Source organism: Gigantopelta aegis, chromosome 6 (assembly GCF_016097555.1).
Source record: "Gigantopelta aegis isolate Gae_Host chromosome 6, Gae_host_genome, whole genome shotgun sequence".
Classification (NCBI taxonomy): domain Eukaryota; kingdom Metazoa; phylum Mollusca; class Gastropoda; order Neomphalida; family Peltospiridae; genus Gigantopelta; species Gigantopelta aegis.
The window spans coordinates 77,368,138-77,391,049 of NC_054704.1; the positions used below are offsets into that span (position 1 = coordinate 77,368,138).

General features: G+C 35.6%; 1 protein-coding gene across 1 annotated transcript in view; it reads left to right on the forward strand.

Annotated features, from left to right (window-relative positions):
* The window catches only part of LOC121374734 (lipoxygenase homology domain-containing protein 1-like), a 102,552-nt gene that overhangs the window by 44,890 nt on the left and 34,750 nt on the right, over positions 1 to 22,912 (forward strand). The window contains exons 26-47 of the mRNA XM_041501842.1: positions 1,726 to 1,889; positions 2,386 to 2,475; positions 2,993 to 3,125; positions 3,974 to 4,128; positions 5,593 to 5,753; positions 6,843 to 6,916; positions 7,835 to 8,004; positions 8,663 to 8,749; positions 9,408 to 9,540; positions 9,921 to 10,075; positions 10,626 to 10,833; positions 11,756 to 11,809; positions 12,907 to 13,079; positions 14,018 to 14,234; positions 14,861 to 15,103; positions 15,311 to 15,436; positions 16,346 to 16,575; positions 17,092 to 17,178; positions 18,087 to 18,219; positions 20,413 to 20,567; positions 21,552 to 21,718; positions 22,201 to 22,307. Of these exons, the coding sequence (XP_041357776.1) occupies positions 1,726 to 1,889; positions 2,386 to 2,475; positions 2,993 to 3,125; positions 3,974 to 4,128; positions 5,593 to 5,753; positions 6,843 to 6,916; positions 7,835 to 8,004; positions 8,663 to 8,749; positions 9,408 to 9,540; positions 9,921 to 10,075; positions 10,626 to 10,833; positions 11,756 to 11,809; positions 12,907 to 13,079; positions 14,018 to 14,234; positions 14,861 to 15,103; positions 15,311 to 15,436; positions 16,346 to 16,575; positions 17,092 to 17,178; positions 18,087 to 18,219; positions 20,413 to 20,567; positions 21,552 to 21,718; positions 22,201 to 22,307 (3,222 nt within the window). The remainder of the gene's footprint in view (positions 1 to 1,725; positions 1,890 to 2,385; positions 2,476 to 2,992; positions 3,126 to 3,973; positions 4,129 to 5,592; positions 5,754 to 6,842; positions 6,917 to 7,834; positions 8,005 to 8,662; positions 8,750 to 9,407; positions 9,541 to 9,920; positions 10,076 to 10,625; positions 10,834 to 11,755; positions 11,810 to 12,906; positions 13,080 to 14,017; positions 14,235 to 14,860; positions 15,104 to 15,310; positions 15,437 to 16,345; positions 16,576 to 17,091; positions 17,179 to 18,086; positions 18,220 to 20,412; positions 20,568 to 21,551; positions 21,719 to 22,200; positions 22,308 to 22,912) is intronic.

The window sequence follows — 22,912 nt, forward strand, 5'->3', positions numbered from 1 at the left end:
TACATTCGATAAAACGCAGCTACTGTACAATAAAGTTCCAAAATGTGAATATTCGCAAAAACGCAGCCACGTGCAAACCATGTCACCACTGCACGTGCGTTGTCTGCACGTGCAACATGAACACCGATAGTATAAAAGTGCAGGGTGTTCGCTTGCCTGGCCTCTGTATATGGCCGACAGTTGACAATCCAGGACATGCCACGTCTCAGTGAACCGCAGAGAAACAATGCCATCGGCCGACTAGACGCAGGCGAATCCAGAACGGCCGTTGCCAGGGCATTCCATGTGTCCCCAAGCACCATCTCCAGACTGTGGGACCGTTACCAGCAACATGGATCAACACGTGACCTCCCTAGATCCGGTCGACCACGGGTCACTACCCCCGGGTAGGACCGCTACATCCGGGTACGCCACCTTCGGGAACGATTGACTACTGCCACCTCCACAGCCGCAGCAATACCAGGTTTGCACAGGATATCCGACCAGACCGTACGGAACCGCCCCTACGTGAGATAGGAATTCGTGCCAGACGTCCAGTTCGAGGTGTCATCTTAACACCACAACACCGTCGACTCCGACTGCAGTGGTGCCAGATTCATCGACAATGGCCTCAACTGCGATGGAGACAGGTGTGGTTCAGTGACGAGTCCCGATTTCTGCTCCGACGTCATGATGGAAGATGTCGCGTGTATAGGCGTTGTGGTGAACGTTATGCGGCAAACTGCGTGCAGGAAGTGGACAGATTCGGCGGGGGTAGTGTCATGGTGTGGGCAGCCATCTCACACACTGGCAGAACTGACCTGGTCCACGTGCAGGGCAACCTGAATGCACAGGGCTACACTGACCAGATCCTCCGGCCACACATCGTTCCAGTTATGGCCAACGCCAACGCAGTGTTCCAACATGACAACGCCAGGCCTCACACAGCACGTCTCACAACGGCTTTCCTACAGAACAACAACATTAATGTCCTTCCTTGGCCATCGATATCACCGGATTTGAACCCAATTGAGCATCTATGGGACGAGTTGGACCGACGCCTCCGACAGCGACAACCACAGCCCCAGACCCTGCCCGAGCTGGCAGCAGCCTTGCAGGCCGAGTGGGCCACCATCCCCCGGGACGTCATCCGTACTCTGGTTGCTTCAATGGGCAGGCGGTGCCAGGCAGTTGTCAACACACGCGGAGGCCACACCCGGTATTGACTCCAGATGACCTTGACCTTGGTGGTGTGTCCTATCACTTACAATGGACTAGAGTGAATTGTGAACAATCCTGCAACATTTGGTAATTATCGGACTCACCATTCAATAATTAAATCAATTCTCCAAATGTTACGACAATGTGGTTTTGCGTTTCTTCTTTTGAAGAGTATATATGTATATATTAAAGATTTTTGTATTTTACATTTTTAATTGGTTACAATTTTTTTAATTCCAATTATTAATGCTCACTAAAAAGACATTTAAAGTGCCTGCTGATTTCCAGTATTAATTTGTTTTAATTGTTTTAATTTTTTTTTTAAATTTAACATTTAAAAGTGAAAGGTTTGAAAATCCATGTTAATGTTTAATTGTTGTAAAAAAAAAAAAGAGGGTCTTTCTGTTAAGTTCAAAATTATTTCTGTCCAGTCTGGAAGCTCCCCTTATCTTTTAACTTGCTTATTATTTTAATCCCATGTCCTTTTTTTTTTTTTTTTTTTTTTTTTTTTCTTTCTTTTTTTAGCTGGTGATTGGAAGATATGGGTGACAACTGGAAAACGAAACTCAGCAGGAACACAGAATGAGGTGGTTCTGTTTGTGTATGGAGACTTTGGCCATGCTGGACCGATAGTGCTGGGAGGGGGCGACGAGGGACTCTTCCAGGCAGGAGATGTTGATGAGTTCAAGGTAAATGGACACTGTCCAGTCCAAGATTGCCTGCCAATGTTTGTTATCTATAGACAAACTAATGATTAACTTATAATAATGAATTTCAGAATTGTGCATTTTTAATCGCCTGTACATTGTTTCTAGGTTTTCTGCTATTTGTCAAAATATTTTCATGTTCTCTTAAGATATGATTTTGTCTGATAGTTTGCTATTGATAAGTTACAAGTATGTGTTTTTAGGAATAGTATTAGAAATGTCCGATTTTTAGAACTGTTTTACATATACCGGTGCTGACATTTTGACTTTGGGGCATCATATTGCATAACTTTTTTATGGTTATCACAAGTATATTAAACACCTTTTGTTGACATTATATTAAAGCTAGGGTTATTTTTTATCTAGTTAATAAAGTGACAGTCAACTTATTCTGCATTTTGGTTCCTTTTAATGTGATACTGAATCAACGTTTATTAAAACTACAGTCTGTATGTTAATGATATATTTCTTATTGAAGGTTAACCTTGGGACAAAATTGGGTGATCTGTATAAAATCCGAATTGGAATCTATGAAGCAATCCCAGACAGTGGCTGGTTCTTAGAGAAGGTTAGTACATTTAAAAACATTTTTATATAATTTACGCAAATAAAATGAACAATTTAATAATTTTCCCCTTCTTTGAAGTAACATTTTTGTTGTCTATTTATTTGATTTGGTCAGATATTTTAGTCACAAAAATTAGCTCAGATAAAAAGACAAACAACCAAACAAAACCCCCCACATAAAATATATCTTAAGTGAACCATCACATTAACTGTATGTTTCATTTTGTTTATTTAAAAGTTAACAGAATAGTAATATTAAATATTTAAGTACAAACTTACTACTATATTATTTCTTCACTAGTACTGGGTATAATAGGTTTCAGGATACCAAAATATTTAATAGCCCTTTGGCCTTTAGAGAAATGTTACATGCTCCATTGCCTTAGATTGAATGTGTTAGAATAAGTATAACAGAGTATTTGAGTTACTGAATTTACAATCCCTTAACATTGTTTTTTCTCTGCAGAAGATAGCATTTAAATAAGATAGAATGTGTTTCCTCCATTCTTACTTCGTAGGTGAAGATGACTGATCTGAAGTCGGGTGAGGAGCTGAACTTTAAAGTGAATCGTTGGTTGTCACGTTCCGAGGATGACCGAGATGTCTGGAGGGAACTGCCTGTGATTCGCAAGGGACAGAAGCCTTTACCAGGTGGTTTTTTCACTAGATCTAGAAATTGGTACTGTTTCTTTAATAAAGAAATATAAAAATATTATCATGGCTTCTGCTTGTACTATTTGAATTATAGAGTGTGGTTCTGACCATATATCAGTTATGAGCTCAGGATCAAAGTGAAAACAAGGCAATTTAGCTGAAGTTCAAAGTTAGGACTGTTGTGTTATAAAATTGGAAGCAACGCATAATCTTTGAGCAAAATATTTAACTGACTTGGTTTTAGTTAACCCTTGAATTATTGTGTGAAGAAAAAGAGAAACAACAACAACAAAACAAACCCCAACAGTTCAGACCAATCTTTATCATGCACCCCTTGTCAGATATATTGTTTGAATTTGGCAGATTTACTTGAATGTCCTTTTTTTTCTAAATCAAAAACATTTTGTTCATATTATATGAGAATACAATACACTTGTTAAAATATTGTTTAAAGGAAGCACACACACACACACACACACACACACATACGTATATGTGTGTGTGTGTGTATATATATATATATATATAATGTATATATATATATATATTTATTTTTTATTATAAATGTTGAATTTGGTGAGTATATAGAGGATTCGTTTCAAGTGTTTTTTAATATGTAAAATATCAACCAAGTCTAGTTATTTTGTATTTGTCGAGGCTCTGCTGAAAAGCTAATTCAAAAGCAGTGTATCATTTGTATGTGTATAGATATCTGAAACATTTTATTCTGTTTAGCTAACTGTTACTTGAATTTGACTTCAGATTTATCTGATCAAGTTAACCCAACTTGTTATTAAGTTTTGGCATCCAGCTTAAAGCCTAATGAAGGTGTATTTTGTTGCCAGTGTTGGTCTACCAGATTGAGGTGCAGACCGGGCAGCAGCAGGCAGCAGACACCGAGGCCGCTGTGTACATCACGATGTTCGGAGACCGCGGAGACTCAGGCCGGAGACGACTCTTTGCGTCCAAGTCTAACAAGAATCCGTTCAGGCGTGGAAAGGTTTGAACTATGTTACTTGTATTTATGATCAGGCAAGCAGTGGGACGTAGCCCAGTGGTAAAGTGCTCGCTTGATTTGCGGTCAGTTTGGGATCGATCCCCATTGGGCTATTTCTCGTTCCAGCCAGTGCACAATGACTGGTATAGCAAAGGCCGTGGTATGTGCTATTCTGTCTGTGGGATGGTGCATATAAAAAATCCCTTCTACTAATGGAAAAATGTAGTGGGTTTCCTCTCTAAGACTATTTGTTAAAATTACCAAGTGTTTGACATCCAATAGCCGATGATGACAAAAATCAATGTGCTCTTGTGGTGTTGTTAAACAAAACAAACAAACAAATTATGGTCAGTCAGATTTGCTAAACTCTTTGCTTTCTGCCAAGAGATGAGATTTATCTGACCTAGTTCTTTCCAGTGTCAAAATTATTTTTAATATTTTGGGATTTTAATTATAAGTCTTGATATTGGGGAGAGACATATGTAACAGAATTATAAATAGAAGATATTCTCCTTGTGTCTTGTGATATCATAATTTATCAGCATGAGTTGATAAAAGTATGAAATCCGAGGCTTGCTGAGGATTTTATACTTTTATCAACAAGTGCTGATAAATTATGATATCACAAGACACAAGGGGGGTATTCTTTTTATCATCCATTATCATTCTTTTCATTTGCGACAGTTGTAAACAATGTCAGTAATGTGGGTTGAATGTCAGCAGTAGACTCATTAACTAGCAGAACGGCAGTGGCGTGACGTCATTAATGGTAGGTTTAGCGCTTAAACAAACACAGTGACGTAACAAAACATTGTCTTGTGATTAAAATGTGACCAATCAAGATTATAAGAAGCAGAAGATATCGCAAATTATAGTGCCAGTGATATCTCCTGTAAAAGCCTTTAATGGATGTTAGAGCACAGCTGAATTTCTAGTCCAATGGGAGCTTCATATTTGGTCACGTGAAGTACATTTATATCCCGATAAAGTACTTCAGACATTCACTTTATAAGCGGTATTGCTGCACGAGATTTTGGCTCTGCTCTAAGACAGTTAGAGGACGAGTAACAATACTTTATCGGCGTATAAAGGTAGTGTCGCACGAGAAAACGCTCGGCTAACGCCTCGCCTTTGTCTCGTGCGACACTACCTTTATACGCCGATAAATTATTGTTACTCGTCCTCTAACTATTACATAAAACACAATTCATCATTTAGCATCAGTGTTATTCTGTAACTAAAGGGATAAATTTAGAAATTAGAAATAACTGATTTTTATGAAATTAAGAAATTTATATTATTGAATATTAATGCTGAATTTATTTCATTGTTAATGATTCACTCTTTTAAAATATCACCAATGGACTTGTTTGAATATTGATGATGGCCTTATTTGAATATTAATTATTGACTCTTTTAAAATATCAATGATGGACTTGTTTGAACATAGATGATTACTTGTTACAGACTGATGTGTTTGAATTGGAGGCTGTGTCACTTGGAGATCTTAAGAAGATCTACATCGGCCACGATGGCATCCGAGCTGGTGCTGGCTGGTTTCTTGACAACATCATCATCAAGGAGAGTGCTGATAAAGACAGCAAGAGTTACTACTTTCCATGTAACAGGTTAGTAGGCAAATTAATGCTGGAAGAGCTGCTACTTTCCATGTAACAGGTTAGTATGCAAATAAATACTGAAAGAGTTGCTACTTTCCATGCAACAGGTTAGTATGTGAATAAATGCTGAAAGAGTTACTACTTTCCATGTAACAGGTTAGTATGTGAATAAATGCTGAAAGAGTTGCTACTTTCTATGTAACAGGTTAGTATGCAAATAAATATTGAAATAGGTGCTACTTTCCTTGTAACAGGTTAGTATGTGAATAAATGCTGAAAGAGTCGCTACTTTCCATGTAACAGGTTAGTATGTGAATAAATATTGAAATACGTGCTACTTTCCTTGTAACAGGTTAGTATGTGAATAAATGCTGAAAGAGTTGCTACTTTCCATGTAACAGGTTAGTATGCGAATAAATGCTGAAATAGGTGCTACTTTCCTTGTAACAGGTTAGTATGTGAATAAATGCTGAAAGAGTTGCTACTTTCCTTGTAACAGGTTAGTATGCGAATAAATGCTGAAATAGGTGCTACTTTCCTTGCAACAGGTTAGTATGTGAATAAATGCTGAAAGAGTTGCTACTTTCCATGTAACAGGTTAGTATGTGAATAAATATTGAAATAGGTGCTACTTTCCTTGTAACAGGTTAGTATGTGAATAAATGCTGAAAGAGTTGCTACTTTCCATGTAACAGGTTAGTATGCGAATAAATGCTGAAATAGGTGCTACTTTCCTTGTAACAGTATGCTGATAAAGATGCCAAGAATTACTACTATTCTAATATTGGTCCATTTGACTCCAAATTCATGTCTTCAACAATATGTGACTTCTTTATTGTTGATTTTAGAGAAAACATTTTTCTTTTTTTTCCCTCCCCTTCCCATTATTAACTTATTTATAATACACATTAGATATCTGTATTATGTATTGTTTCATAATGTTTTCACTAATCATTTTTTGGGTTTGCTTTCTTTTGTTGATTCTTTATAAATTCATACCATATTTAAATTGTTTATATGAAACTACTAAGCAATGCATTCTGGTTTTATGACTACTTTAATTTTTTAATGTGAATTCTGAGATATTTTGTATTCTAGGTGGTTGGACTCGGCAGAAGATGACAAGAGAATTGAAAGGGAACTTTATCCCCAGGAACCGCCATCTGACTCAAGTATGATAAGATTAACAATATTTCTTCAGTTGTTTTAAGCATTATGTCAGATTTCGTATCTATTTCTCTGTGCATTATTATTAATTTCAAATCACAGTTCTATATTTTTGTTTACTGAATATTTTTTTTTTTTAATATGATAATTTGTAATTATGAATGACAATAAATAAATGTGTACTAAATTCTTGTTATTTTTCATTTTATGTAACATTAAAAGTTACATAAATAAAAATATTGATTATTTCAGAAGATGAATATAAATTCTGCATATATTTCATTGTTTAATTAGATACATATAAACTACACGTTTCATTATATTTAGAGGGTGAATGTGTAGTGCACATGTAATTATTTTAGAAGGTGACTATACATGTTGCATATTTCAGCATTTAGTGAATATACACTTTGCACCTGTTTTATTAACTTTACATGTTTTTATCTGTTAGAAGATAACTACTGCTATACACTTTGCACCTGTTTTATTAACGTTACATGTTTTTATCTGTTAGAAGATAACTACTGCTATACACTTTGCACCTGTTTTATTAACGTTACATGTTTTTATCTGTTAGAAGATAACTACTGCTATACACTTTGCATCTGTTTTATTAACGTTACATGTTTTTATCTGTTAGAAGATAACTACTGCTATACACGTTGCACATGTTTCTTTAGTATAGAAGGTGACTATATACTCTGCATACGTTTCATTATTTTAGAAGGTGACTACGTATAAACTTTGCATATGTTTCATTATTTTAGAAGGTGACTATATACTCTGTATATGTTTCGTTATTTTAGAAGGTGACTATATACTTTGCATATGTTTCATTATTTTAGAAGGTGACTACATATTCTGAACATGTTTCATTATTTTAGAAGGTGACTATATACTCTGCCCATGTTTCATTATTTTAGAAGGTGAATATAAACTTTGGGTGAAAACTGCCACAGACTCGAAGCCCTCCAGTGGTGGTGTAGCATCGATTGCCTTGTATGGTGAACTTGGTAACAGTGAAGATATTGTACTGTCTGCTCCATCATCGAGAACCGGGCTCTTTGAACCTGGCAATGTGGACCAGTTTGAAGTTTGTACCACTTTTTATAATCATGGATTTTTAACAAACTTTTCCATAGTAAAGATTGATATACCTCTTTTCATACTCATAGATTTTTAACTTTTCCTCCAAAGGTTAGAATGAAAAACAGTTATTTAAATAACACTTACTTTGGATCACATTGTCAATAAATTATTTTGCTTTTATCCTTTTACTCATATTTAATAAAAGTTGTTTAGAAATGTTGAAATTTTAATATGCTTGCCCATACTTCTGTTCAGAACAACTGTAATAAATATTTTTGTCTGGAAATTGCCATTATGCAAGTTTGAGACATTACTCAGATATTAACATTTTAACCATATTTCTTTTACTGTTTTCATGTGAATAATATGTAGTAGTGTTACACATACAACAGTTCATCACATTTATTTTTTCACATCTAAACACTTGGACTATTGAACACATTTCTTTCTGTTTGTGTTGCATTCTACCATATAAAGTTTCAAAAGTCATGCAGATGAGCTTTTCCCCCCAGATAATGATGTTGTATTTATATGCATTAAAAGAGAACACTTTAACTTTTTGCTACTAATGATTCTTGTTAATGACTTTACTTCAGTGAATTTATTAACATATTCATGTGGTACTCAAAGTGTAATGAATATTATTTGAATTTTTCTCTTAGGTATCAGTTGGAGAAATTGGTGACTTGTACAAAATTCGAATGTCTCGGGAAGATTCTGAAGCTTGGGATGGCTGGCATTTACAAGAGGTAATTGTTGGATTTCCCTATTAGTCCAGCTGGTAGAGTGCTGAAGTCTTATTCAGAAAGTCCCTAGTTCGAATTCCCTCAGTTGATTTTTCTGTGTTACATACATTATTACATTGTCTGTTACATACATTATTACATTGTCTGTTACATACATTATTACATTGTCTGGAATAGTTTGCATGCATGATAATGACTACCGATAGTTGAAAACTTAATCTTTATTTATGTTCTGTGTTTATTCTCTTTATGACTATCATATTTAGATGTGGTGATGAAGTCATTTTCCTGAGATTATCGACAGGTTCGAGAATTTAGTCACATGTACTAATTTACATCATCTATATATGGGTTTGAATTTTGAGCTAGATTTCATATTTGTGGACCATAACCTAATACACATCAAATAGCTGTAGATTAAAAGATGCTGAGGTGTCGTTCAACAAAGATTCCTTTCGTTTCCTATGACAGATAGGTGAACTGTTTGAATTTTATTACATAGAGAAAGTGAGATTAATATGTTTAAAGTATAAATCTACTTGTACATGTTTATTACTGTAATTTTACAAAAGAAAAATTAAAATGAAAACATTTCTGTTTAAATCTTTGTTCTAGGAATCTGTTGTTATTGTACTGGATGATTTCTGATTTCTTGTAACAGGTCAAGTTGCTGGACAAAAACACTGGTCAAGAATACACCTTCCTCTATGATCGCTGGATGGGCCGCGGTGTTGATGACTCGGATCTCTCCAGAGAGATGGCGGTGGTCAAGAATGGACGTGTTGCTAAACCAGGTACAAACATTTATTTTTTCTTAACAAAAAATACACAAGATTGATGATGTTAAATATTGATTTTCCACTTATTAATCAAAGTATTTTTTATAGTTATCTTCAGTTACAAATATGGAAATTTTAAAGAGTAAAAAAATATATTTTCAGTTCAGTCCATTATTATCCATCATAATATGCAATACTTTGACTACTTTTATGTTTGTTCAGCTATCCATGCATTGATCATGAAAGCATCTATATGAACAATGTTAATGGAATGTAACTTTTTTGTCAATGGTATAAAAACTGCACATGCTAATCAATGGATTATTAATTACTTTTAATGCCCTATGCTTCACCCATTTGTATGTTCATGTTACATAAGGTGTTGTATTTTCCAGTGACTCATTACCAAATGACTGTGTTTACTGGGGACCACTGGGCTGGTGGAACTGATGCCAGTGTCTATGTAAAACTGATTGGGAAGAAGGGAGACACTGGGAAGAGGACCTTGTATGAGTCAAAATCTGGTGTAAACAAGTTCAGAAAGGGACAGGTAAGTTAGCTCTTCCTGCTACATAATTATCTCCCTTACAATATATTTATTCATGTCTTCTGTGGTTAGAGCTGGTCTATTTCTTGTAATTGTACTGTATTGTATTGTATTGTCTGTAATAAAGCATATGTTACTTTTTATTTACATCTTCTATGGGAAATAAAAATAAAATTTAAATCATATGTCTAAATTTCATTTGAGATTTAGAATGATAATCTTAGATGTCTAACTGTCTTAACTGAGAGAGAGAGAGAGAGAGAGAGAGAGAGAGAGAGAGAGAGAGAGAGAGAGAGAGAGACAGAGAGAGACAGAGAGAGACAGAGAGAGAGAAACACACACATTTCAATCATCGTTATCACAATCTTAGTTATTTTACGAGTCTAAAGTTGAGACTTTTTTCCATGGCATAACTTTCATGCAACAACTATTACGGTGTATGCTTATCTCAAGCTATTTGGTTTTGTCTCTTCAGCATGAAATAATAACATTTATTTTTAAATGTTGATAACACATTTAAAGCATATCTAATTAAGAACTCTTCTGTTGTTAGACCGATGTGTTTGAGTTGGAAGCAATTAACATAGAAGATGTCATTGAAGTGGTTGTTGGTCACGACGGAAAAGGTCACGGGTCAGGCTGGTATCTGGACAAGGTGATGGTCAAGGAGAAAGGTGACCAACAGTATGTTTTCCCCTGTGGACGCTGGCTGGATGATGGAGAACGGGACGGCAAAACAGAGCTCACACTGAGATGTCTTGGTAATTTGCATTATTTTATGTTGTCTTCAGTGTGCGTGTATTTTTAATTTTCACTTGATTTTCTTGCTTACATCCAGTTAAAATTGAAGCATGAGGCATGCTCAGGTGGTATGTACTGTTCTGACTGTGGGGAAATACATATAAAAGATCCTTTGTGGCTAATGGGGAAAATATAGCAGGTTTCCTCTGAAGACTACATGTCAGAATCACTAAACATTAGACATCCAGTAGCTGTTGATTGATAAATTAATGTGCTCTAGTGGTGTTGTTAAACAAAACAAACTTTATGGCCAAGAAGAGTGGCCAGTGGATGAAGTGATTGATGCACCAATGGTCTAGTGCTTTTACACCTTATAAGCTGGTCTTCTTTAGAACAAAGGAGCGAGACGTAGCCCAGTGGTACAGCGCTCACTCAGTGCAGTCAGTCTGGGATTGTTCCACGTTGGTGGGCCCATTGGGCTATTTCTCATTCCAGCCAGTGCACCATGACTGGCATATGAAAGGCCGTCTGTCTGTGGGATAGTGCATATTAAAGATTCCTTGCTGCTAATCGAAAAGAGTAGCCCATGAAGTGGCGACAGTGGGTTTCCTCTTTCAATATCTGTGTGGTCCGTAACCATATGTCTGATGCCATATAACCGTAAATAAAATGTTTTGAGTGTGTCATTAAAATGTGTTGAGTGTGTCGTTAAATAAACATTCCTTTCCTTTCCTTTCTTTAGAACAATCATAATTAAGATTTATTCAAATTGACAGTATCTCCTTGTCTGCCCATCTCTCAATATATGATGAAATATGTTCATACCCGTTGTAAAAACATCTTTCAAAATCACAAGCAAAGTGACTATATTCAGTGCAGCTGTTAATGGTTTTGTATTCTACTTATTGATTCAGTTTCTTATGTATTTTTATCATGTTTTAGAGACAATAAAATCTGGATGGAAACCTAAGCCGAAGAAATCTGGAAGCAAATCAAGTATGTTATTGAAACTAATACTATTAATTAATACTACAAGTAAAATATTTCTGATTTCAGTCTGTATTATTGTTTCAGTTCCAATGAATAAATATTTTACCTGATATTATCCCAACATCGTAAAAAACCCCAAAAACATACCAGTTATTCGGACAATATTTACTAAAGCTAATGCATATTAATATTTGACTAATCTATGATGTTTCACAGAATCTCTAACAAATTAGTTATTGTTTTACCTTGATGAAGTCAAAAGGTGAGATACTTTTCCAGCAATGTTTGCCTTTAGCTCTATTTCTCACAAAGTATCAGTCCTAGATCATTGAAATTTGGTTTGAAGTTGCATCTATGAATGTTCATCTCAACCCATGTTAAAAGAATTACACATTTATTAAAGTAAACAAAGATAATTTAATTTTGAAATTAAATTTGTTTTAAGAAATAGATTAATTTTGAATGTTACCCCACAAATTATTTCTTTATTCACTGAATGGTAGGTAAGATATTTAATGGAAAAATATACAATAGTCATAAATCAATTGGGTTGGACATTATTTACCAGCACTATTTTAAGTGAATTTTAGGAAGAGAAAATGCCACATCAGAAAATTTAATTTTGGGGAAATTTGTGCCCAGTCTATTTGTTTTTAAAAGCAGTAAAATGTGTTTTAATAAATATAACCAAAGTATACAGTCTATTATTATCAATATGGTTAAAAATATCTTGGTACATATCAAAGTGTTACGTCCCACTAGAACGTCAAGTGGGACGTAACACCTGGATGTCATACGATGATGTCATATATCTGGCATACTATGACCATACTGGGACATTAATCAAATGAGTTTATTAATATAAATAAAAATCGATCAATGGGTAATAAATAGGATATTAAACTCGCTTCCATTTCGTAACATGTTTATGTCCCTTATAAAATAATTTTTCAGTAACTGACGATTAAAAATTATATCACTCAGGACATAAACATCATACAAAATGGAAGCTTATTTAATATCCTATAAGTATAAGATATGGTCCTGTGGGATACATTGACTAGTACACTTCTATATCTTGGTGTGATGTCGGTCAATTTCAGAAGGAGAGTGGACAGTTCATGTGAAGACTGGAGATCTGCCGAACTCGGGAACCAGTGCGAATGTGTTTCTGACAGTGTGTGGAACTGATGACACCTCTAAGGCACTGCCACTCACATCGTCTGCAGCTTCTGGTGCGGACACCTTTGCTCAAGGCAAACTCTCAGAATTCAGAGTGAGTACAAAACTAACTCGGATGATAGTTCTCTAATTAAAGAAGTTCTTTTTCTTTGTTTTCATATTTTAATCTTCATTCATTATTACAGTCTGTGATCAACTGTAGAATCTGATTTGCTGTTGTAATATTTCCTTTGTAACATGTCTGTATTTGTATTATACTGAGTATACATACAGTAGAGTTCTTCCATGAGTACAGAGAGACCTGGGCCCATGATTCTAAAACTAGTCTCAAATCTAGACTCAAATCTTTAATGACTTAGACCTGTATGGTGTTGCCATGAAATCTTGAATGACCAAGTTGTATAGCATTGCCATGATGTTAAAAATCTTAGACTCTGTTAGAGTCTTGAGTCTAGACTCCAAAAGGTTTAGAAGCATATGGCCTAGTCAGTTTACTGCTTTTGAATTGTCTGGTCATAATAACAAAATGTCTTGAACCTTGACTTGTTTTGAACTTTTTGGCCAGTGCCAAATGGCACTTATGCAAACGGTAATATAAAGTAAACCTATATAGGCAAACCAATCAAGCTACACTTGGTAAGAGGGCTTTATAATCACCCCCACCCCAAACAAAACAACAGCATCTGCTATAAAGACCACCTTGTTTAAAAAACTACTATCAAACAAAAAGGCACACATTCAAATAAATTATTTTAAATGTGTGTGTATGTATTATTCTGTGTTGCCATTTAGCAGGAATGACTGTATAGAGAAAAACATTGTTGCATATAAATGCGTGCGTATAAACTAATCTGTCCCGGATCAGGCTTCTGTTTATCCAGAGACGGGATCTGGGACAGACATGCTCGAAACCCTAGTGGTATAGGAGCATGTTAAAATATATCGCACTCGCATATGAACTTTCACTAAGGTTGATTTAACTTCATGGTACTGAAGGTATTGTTAAAAAACATCTTATAATTATATTTGCAGATTAATGTTGGTCCAATAGGGGAGGTAACAAAGATTCGTTTGGAGCACGACAACAAAAACAGCAATCCCTCATGGCTGGTGGACTATGTCAAAATGACTGATGTTCACACTGGACAAGAATTAGTTTTCTATCTTGACCGCTGGCTGACTGATGAAAATGGTGGTCAGTTAACGCAAGAAGTGGCTGTGACACAGCCAAACAAAAAGCCTCTTCCAGGTAGATTCTAAAATTTAATCTACAATAAATAACTGATACAGATACAGCCTTGAAACTACAAACAAGCTTGCTGACATATTTTTAATACACTGCAAGGCACAAAGTAGCTGCCTGCAAAAAGTGAAAAGCAGTTAATTTGTTTAGACCTAGCAGATGAAATAGAAATTCACCTCATAAAATCACACAGAAATCGCACATCTTTTATGAAGAGACAGACGTATGTGCTATTATCTCATCTACTATTTAACTCATGATTATGTTAGATTTTTAATCTTATACGGTTCTCAATTTATTAGTAATAAAAGTATTTCTTTTGAATCATTGTTCATTGGCTATTTCTGCCACGTATAATACAGTACGTGGCAGGGTCATTCTCCCTTGATGGACTCGGGTTTTCACAGCCCTAACTAGTTCTCCATAACTGGTGCATCAAATATGTTTTGTACTGTCTTAAGGAAATTGCATAAAAGAACCCTTGCTGCTTTATGGAAGGAATAGCCTTTTTGGTGGTAGTGGATCTCCTCTCTCAAACAAAGAGTTGAATAACGATATGTTAGACATGGAATAGCAGTAGGTTAAAATGTGCTGAGGTTTTGTTAAATAAATATTCCTTTCTTTTTTTCCAGTTCTGCAGTATGTTGTTGTCATTGAGACAGGAAGTGATCGAGACTCTGGTGCACCCAATGGAACTGTCTCGATCAACCTCGTTGGTAACCATGGTGACACAGGCATGCGACCTCTTTTACAGTCACTGTCATTGGGCTCATCGGGCATGTGGAAACCTAAACAGAAAGATATATTTATCCTGGAGGCTGTATCAGTGGGCAAACTAGAGCAGGTGCAGATGGTGTTCAGTGGAAATAAAAAAGGTACTGTTCTTTCTCATAATCATCTGTAAATCGACCATTTTAAATATTAATCTGTCTTCATTTTTGTAGGGAAGCTGGATTAGCAATTTGATTTGATATTATTAGCAGTTTTTACTTTCATTTCGTTTGGCAGATTTGAATCTTATAAAAGATAATAATAATGTCAAAAAATGTATTTTAAATTTTGAATATTTTGTATTTGTGCAGACAAGCAGTGGTTTGTAAAAAGCGTGTGTGTGATGGAAAGCAGATGGGCTTTGGCGGAGAATGTCTTCCATTGTAACTGTTGGTTGAAGGACCCAGGTGTATCTTCCAGGGAATTCTTCTCACCTGGTACATTATTTACACCTTATTTCTGGCATGGAACTGATTACTGTAACTGTTGTTGTGAAACTACTAGCAAGACTTCTGTTAGTTTTCCACAACAATAAACACACATCTTGCTTTTTTCTGTGTTGTTTAAAAAACATCATCTTACCTACATATTTTAAATATAAAACATTATACTGATAAATACATTTGAAATGATAGATAAAATGTCTACAACTCAAGATAGTTCCTTTAACTTTATTTTTATTTTCATGATATATGGTTTAGGCCCTACTGACTGTCCAACGGTCCAACCAGAGGGGACTATAGGTTTGTCTGTCTGTCCGTCTGTCTCACTTACAGTTTTCCGGATGTTTTTTTCACAATGCACTGATATACTGAGCTGACATTTCGTAGCTTTATCATATACTATTACAGATCACTTTTGACTTTAATGACGATTTATCCATGTTTGACAGAGTTATGGCCCTTGAACATAGGAGAAATGGAAATTTGTTTTCCAGACTTTTTTTTCCCAATGCCTAAATATATTGAGATAAAATGTTGTGTATGGCTTTACAATGTACTGTAACAGATCAAGATTGACTCATAACGATTTACCCATTTTTGACAGAGTTATGGCCCTTGAACATAGGAGATATGAAAATTTGTTTTTCGGACCTTTGTTTTTGCAAATCCTCAAGATACTGAGCTAAAATGTTGTGTATAGCTTTATAGTGTTCTATTACGAATTAAGTTTCACTTTCATGGCAGTTTACTCGCTTTTCACAAACTTATGGCATTTGAACTAGGAAGATATAAAATTTTATTTTCCAGAATTGTTTTTCAATGCCTTAAGATATTAAGATGAAATTTTGTATTCTTTACAGCACTCTTATATTTAAACTCTTATCAAAGTGTTTAATTTTGCAGAAGTACAGCTGACCACAGGGCTGTATGATGATGTGCTCTTGAAATCTCAGAAATTGTCTAACCGTGACAGCCGAGGAAAATGGACAGCCTGGGCATACACAGGAGAACAGACAGATTCTGGTACCAGAGACAAAGTGTGTATTGTGTTGTATGGCACGACCGGACATACAGATGCAAAAATACTCAACCAAGATGGTGCTTTCACTTCAGGCTCTATAGTCGAGCAGAAGGTAGAAATATATATGTCATATTTTCTACAGCTTTATTTTCTATTTATTTTTTATTAGGTGATTCTGTGTTTAGGAACTCTGCCCATTACGAACACAAGTTTTAACTACATCTGCTCCTGATTAGTTAATGTTCTATAGCTTAATTAATTAATTAATTGAAATTATACTTATTTCTGTTGAAATGAATACAAGGTTAGTTGACAGGCAGAGTATAATTATATTAAGACCTTGCCTTGAAAATGAGAAAATGTTTATACCCCTAAATAATTTTTATTTCCCAATCATTGAATAGTCTTTCTGGATATCTATATATCCAATTGCATAAAAGCAAAGACATCAGGTATTTTTAATTAGCTATTCGGTTGTAATTGTGTCTGTTGACAGACTGAGTAATCAAAACTAGTAACTCAAGAACATTCAAATTGTATGATCAACACACATTAATATATAATTCTTATTTAGAAGTTTGATTTTCTATTCATATTTATTCAGTTCTTTTTCTTTTCTTTCTTGCAGTTAAATATTGGAAGTATAGGCTTTCTTTTTAAAGTGAGAATATATTTTGAATCCAGAGAAGGGAATTCTTCATGGTTTTTAGATAAGGTATGGATTATAATGCAACTCTAAAAATCTAAATTCTGAATACTGTGCATTAGTAAAAGTAAAGTAAAGTTTATTTTATTTAACGACGCCACTAGAGCACATTGATTTTTTATCTTATCATTGGCTATTGGACGTCAAACATATGGTCATTCTGACACTGTTTTTTAGAGGAAACCCACTGTTGCCACATAGGCTACTCTTTTATGACAGGCAGCAAGGGATCTTTTATTTGCGCTTCCCACAGGCAGGATAGCACAAACCATGTCCTTTGTTGAACCAGTTATGAATCACTGGTCAGTGCAAGTTGTTTACATCTACCCATTGAGCCTTGCGGAGCACTCACTCGGGGTTTGGAGTCGGTATCTGGATTAAAAATCCCATGCCTCGACTGGGATCCGAACCCAGTATCTACCAGCCTGTAGACTGATGGCCTAACCATGATACCACCGAGGCCGGTACTGTGCATTAGAGACAGTGTACAAATGATTTGCAAGCATATAAAATAGCTTGCTTTTTACTATTGTGAAGATATTTTAGTACTTTGTTTTCCCTGTTGTTACCTTCCACTGTGTACAAGAGAAAATATGAAATTAGTTGTATTCTTTACTGTGTGCAACATTGTCTTGTCTGTATAAGGAATCTTATAGGTTTTTAACAGTATTATTCAACTGTAACACATATTAATTTTATCTAAGTCAATTACATGCCTGTTATTTGTTTTAACTTTGAATAAGTTTGAATACACGGTTATTTCACTAGCTTTGTTGTCTTCTACATATTTCAATAATGTGTATAAAAATAAATCTATGTTTTTTGGCATATAAATGATGTATTTCCCTCTTAAAAAAATTTGTTCTTGTTTTTTTCTATGAAGCTGAGCAGTTTTACTCTTTATCTGTTGGTTTCAGCTCAAGTTGAAAGATGACAACACTGGTGAAGAGTTTATCATGGAGTACCGAGACTGGATAAAGTCAAGTGAGGATGACGTCACGGGGGCCGTAGAGCTCCCAGCGATCATACCAGATATTGAGCCACTCTCAGGTACTAATTACAAACTAATCATTTACCAGAGTGGTGCCCTCAATCTGGATTAGGGGGAAGGACGTAGCCCAGTGGTAAAGCGCTCGCTTGATGCGCCGTCGGTTTGGGATTGATCCCTGTCGGTGGGCCCATTGGGCTATTTCTCATTCCAGCCAGTGCTCCACGACTGGTGTAACAAAGGCCGTGGTATGTGCTATTCTCTCTGTGGGATGGTGTATATAAAAGATCCCTTGCTGTGCAGCACCCTCAATAGTTTAAGAAGTAGCAGGCTACAACAGTGATGATAGCAGGGGGCAAAGCGGGGGGTCTGGGGGACCTCCCCAAGAAACATTTGAAAAATCGAACCTCTGAGATGCATTCTCATGGCCTCTGTTAGCGCAAATCAGTTACAATCCATTAAATGCAGCAACTGAACAATTTTACTCGAAAAGTAGGCGGCGGCAAAAGCTGTTTCTGGCGGCGATTTGCCGCCGGAGACCGGGTACTTTTGAGGGCTCTGGCTGTGTGGTTCTTAACCATATGTCTGACACCATATAACCATAAATATAATGTGTTGAGTGTGTCGTTAAATAAGACATTTCCTTCCTTCCTTCCTTTCAATCTGGATTGGAGCCAGTGCATGCCAAAAATTACCCACCCATACCCACAGTGGTCAAACCATTGCACCTTTTATTGGCTACTTAAGATTCTTTTAAAATTATTCAATATAAATTGTAAATGAAGAGATTAATGGTAGCCACATTAACTCTAGCATTCAGTGACATAATTATGTTACTAGTGGACATTTAATTTCTAAAAATATAATTTGGGCACACTTAATATGAGAATATACATATTGTGGCATTGTGTTGCACTGGAGTGGTTGTTAACCCTAAGATTAAATGGGTATTTTTTTCTTGTTGTTTTTAACATGAGCAAGGTATCGATGACCCAGTTTTCTCTCATCCTCAGGTATGTAGGACAGCTATCCCATGAAAGAAAGCTATGTAATAAATTTCTATCCTATATGGGATATCACGTGCTCGTGTTTAACATGACATCATTTGTAATATATGACGTCATATTAATGTCAGATGGTAAAGTGAGGTCATTAAATTAATTATTTGTTATTAAAACCTTCATTATGAAAGCTATCTTGTTAATTTGTAGTGTTAAATTTTAAACAAATATGATAAATACGATAGTGTAGTTTATTTATGATAAAATGGTCAAATAAAAAAAGTTACTTTTTGAGCCATCTTTGTCTGTTCATGTAAAATAATGATTTATTTACCGAATGAATGAGAGAAAAAGACACCCATCATATGTGATCATGTCGGATAGAAAAAATACACACTCGGTGGTGAAAATTTCAACCATGGGACTCGGCAAGCTTCGTCCCAGGTAGACATTTTAACCACCTCTGGTGTACATTTTCTATCCCACATGACCACATATAATGGAGTCTTATAATGTATACTTGTGTTGGAGTCATGTAACATTATAAAATTATATTGATGGATAAAAATAAGGGACCACATCAATATTAATAGCAAATAGTGACTGTAGCCAAAATTCTCATCCATAGTGTCAGGAAGTTAAACCTGTTACTGGCAGTTAATCTTACACTACTTACATCTTTGTGTTTTATACAAACATTGAGCTGAACAGTTCAGGCCCTTCTAAGGGCCCCTATGGGCAACCATAGCCATCTAGGTCCCCTTAACGAGCTACTTTCGGCTTACTAATCTTCCAAACTCTACCTAGCTCCCTTCTTTATTTTTTGTCGGACCGTTCAAAATTGTGCCTAATTTCCTTCACAAAAATGCGCACCAGTTCACTTTGGCTTAATCCTCCGAGACTTTCCAAATTCCATAGCACCATACCATCCTCTGCCTGTTACCGACCCCAGTCGGACTGCTGATGCTCCCTTGTACCTACCAGTGCAGGCGGTCCCCCCTCCCACCCCTTTTTTGTCCTGGATGGAGGAGCCGGCCGAGGTCAGCACCTGTGCCCAGGACAGGCGTGCACTACAACAGCTTGTTCTGAATGTGCACGTTAAACACCCTGACCTGACCTGACCTGACCTGACCTGATACAAACATTACAACACTAACAGTGAATTACATTTCGTCTACAATAACAAGTGTTTTTATTTATTTCTCAGTATATTACATGTAATCTGTGCTATTAATATTTGTTACTTTTCTTCAGAAATAACATATGACCTGACAGTAACAACAGGAGACAAGCCGGTTGCAGAGACAGAAGCCGAGATAGTTTGCACCCTGATTGGTGACTGGGGTGATGCAGGGGAGAAGACTCTGTACAAGTCGACTAACAACAAGTATCCATTTGAAAGAGGACAGGTTAGAAACAGAACAGATGTTACTCAATTACAGTGCATTAGAGATATTTGTGTGATTTTGTTTTCAGATATTCCATTTTGTAAAGTTGTGGAATATAAATTGGAATTGGAAACTCCATTAACATATCCAATTATGGTTCAGGCACATTAACCTTGTGCATCACCTCTGTCTTAGCCAATGACTGAGTCCAGGGCAGAAATTAAGAATATTAATTACTGCTGACTTTAAAATATGAGTGATACATACATAAGAGATGGTTGTGAGCTTATATCAAAATAATCATTGTGATTGTCATACTTTAATTATAGTTTTATTTTTACATTAATTTCCATTTGTTTGTTATTTGTCTGTCTTCAAAACTCTGCAGTAATATGTAATATCCAAGAAAATAAGATACTCAGAAATGTTTATTTTAAGTCTAAAACTAACCCTAACCTTAGCCTCAGTAATTTGGTTGCATTGAAATTTCATTGCATCTGGAATATTTTATGCCCAGAACCTAGCATTGTTTACACTATCACTTAACATCATGTCTAAATAAATCAGGAAGCATTTTGTTCAGAATCACGTCGTGATTCACTATGCAAGTTTCAGAAATTGCTACACAACTTTAAAACATTAAAGAGTAGTTGGTAATAAATTTTCAATTGACTAGAAATATTGCTAATCAAGATTTTGAAAATAAAATGTTCCCTGTAAATAGGTTATTACTTTTGTAATTTGTGAACTGAAGTAATTGACAGTTTTCAGTAAACCATATATAATATGATTTGTTAACACAGTGATAGAACACTTTCATTATTCCTGGCTAGGTATAAGGCCACTACACCCTCTTCTCTGTCACTAACCACTAACCAACTAACAACTAATCCACTGTCCTGGACAGACAGCCCAAATAGCTGAAGTGTGTGCCCAAGACAGAATGATTGAATTTTAATTGGATATAAGCACGAAAATAAGTTGAAATGAAATGTTGTTTCACAGAGAGACCGGTTTAGCGTGAAATCACTCGACCTTGGTGTTTTGAGGAAGATCCTGATTGGTCACAACCTGCCTGGTCGGGGAAGAGGTTGGCACTGTGATCGCGTCACCGTGTCGACAGATAGTGGACCCAAGGATGGGGTGGCTGAAACAGTCTTCATGGCCAACAGGTCTGTTGGGTTGAAAAAACATTAGCTCAAATTAATATTATTTACTAATATTTTATTTTTATTGAATGTATTTATCTATATTGCATCAGTTGTGTACATTTGAATATATTTTATTTCAAGACTGAGAGTAAATATTAAAAGATAAAATTCTTGCTGTTTTGAAAATTAACTTTGTGTTGTGTTTAGAGAGTTAATTTAAAGTTTGTTTTGTTTAACAACACCACTAGAGCACATTGATTTATTAATCATTGGCTGTTGGATGTCATACATTTGGTAATTTTGACATATAGAGAGGAAACCTGCGACATTTTCCCATTAGTATTGAGGGTCTTTTATATGCACTATCCCATAAACATATCACAGCCTTTGATATACCAGTCTGCAGTCATATATATAGAAATAATACTGGACCCAAAACAGAATAAATTAAGAACTACCAAACTCTAGATTTTAACAAATTAATTTGTTTATTTTGTTGACAGATGGTTTGATACAGGATGTGAAGACCGGGAACTTGTTAGAGAGTTGTCTCCCCTAGTCCAGTTAAAACCTATTGCTGACATTTCACCTGCTCAGAAATCAAAGTCAAGTAAGTTGTTATTTACATAATAATTTACATACGCAGCCAGCACTTGTATTCAAATTAGTCATTTGTTTCTTTTAAAATAAACTTAGAATTTTTTTTCAGTAATACAGTTAAGAATCTGATTTAATTTACTATCGAATACATACTACTGTAGAGGGGACCAAGGTGTAGCTCGTTGTTAGAGAACTTGACTGAGGTATGATGGATTGCAAAATTGATCATTATAAATAGGCTCAGGTTTTCTTCCCATTCCTGGATCCTTCTCAGTAGACCCATTTGCAGTTTGGTCTATGTTCTGTTCCAACCAGTGATCCACAACTGGTTCATCAAACGCCGTGGTATGTGCTGTCCTGTCTGTAGGAAAGTGCATATAAAAGATCCCTTGCTGCTTATTGGAAAGAGTAGCCTATGTGGTGGCTGTGGGTTTCCTCTAAAGAAATATGTCAGAATGACCATATGTTTGATGTCCAATAGCCGATGATAAGATAAAAATCAATGTGCTCTAGAGGCATCGTTAAGTAAAACTAACTTTACTTTCTTCCCATCCCAACTTTAGCCCAATTAGTAGTACTTCAAAGTCCATTATAATGATACTAGTATTCTATCCT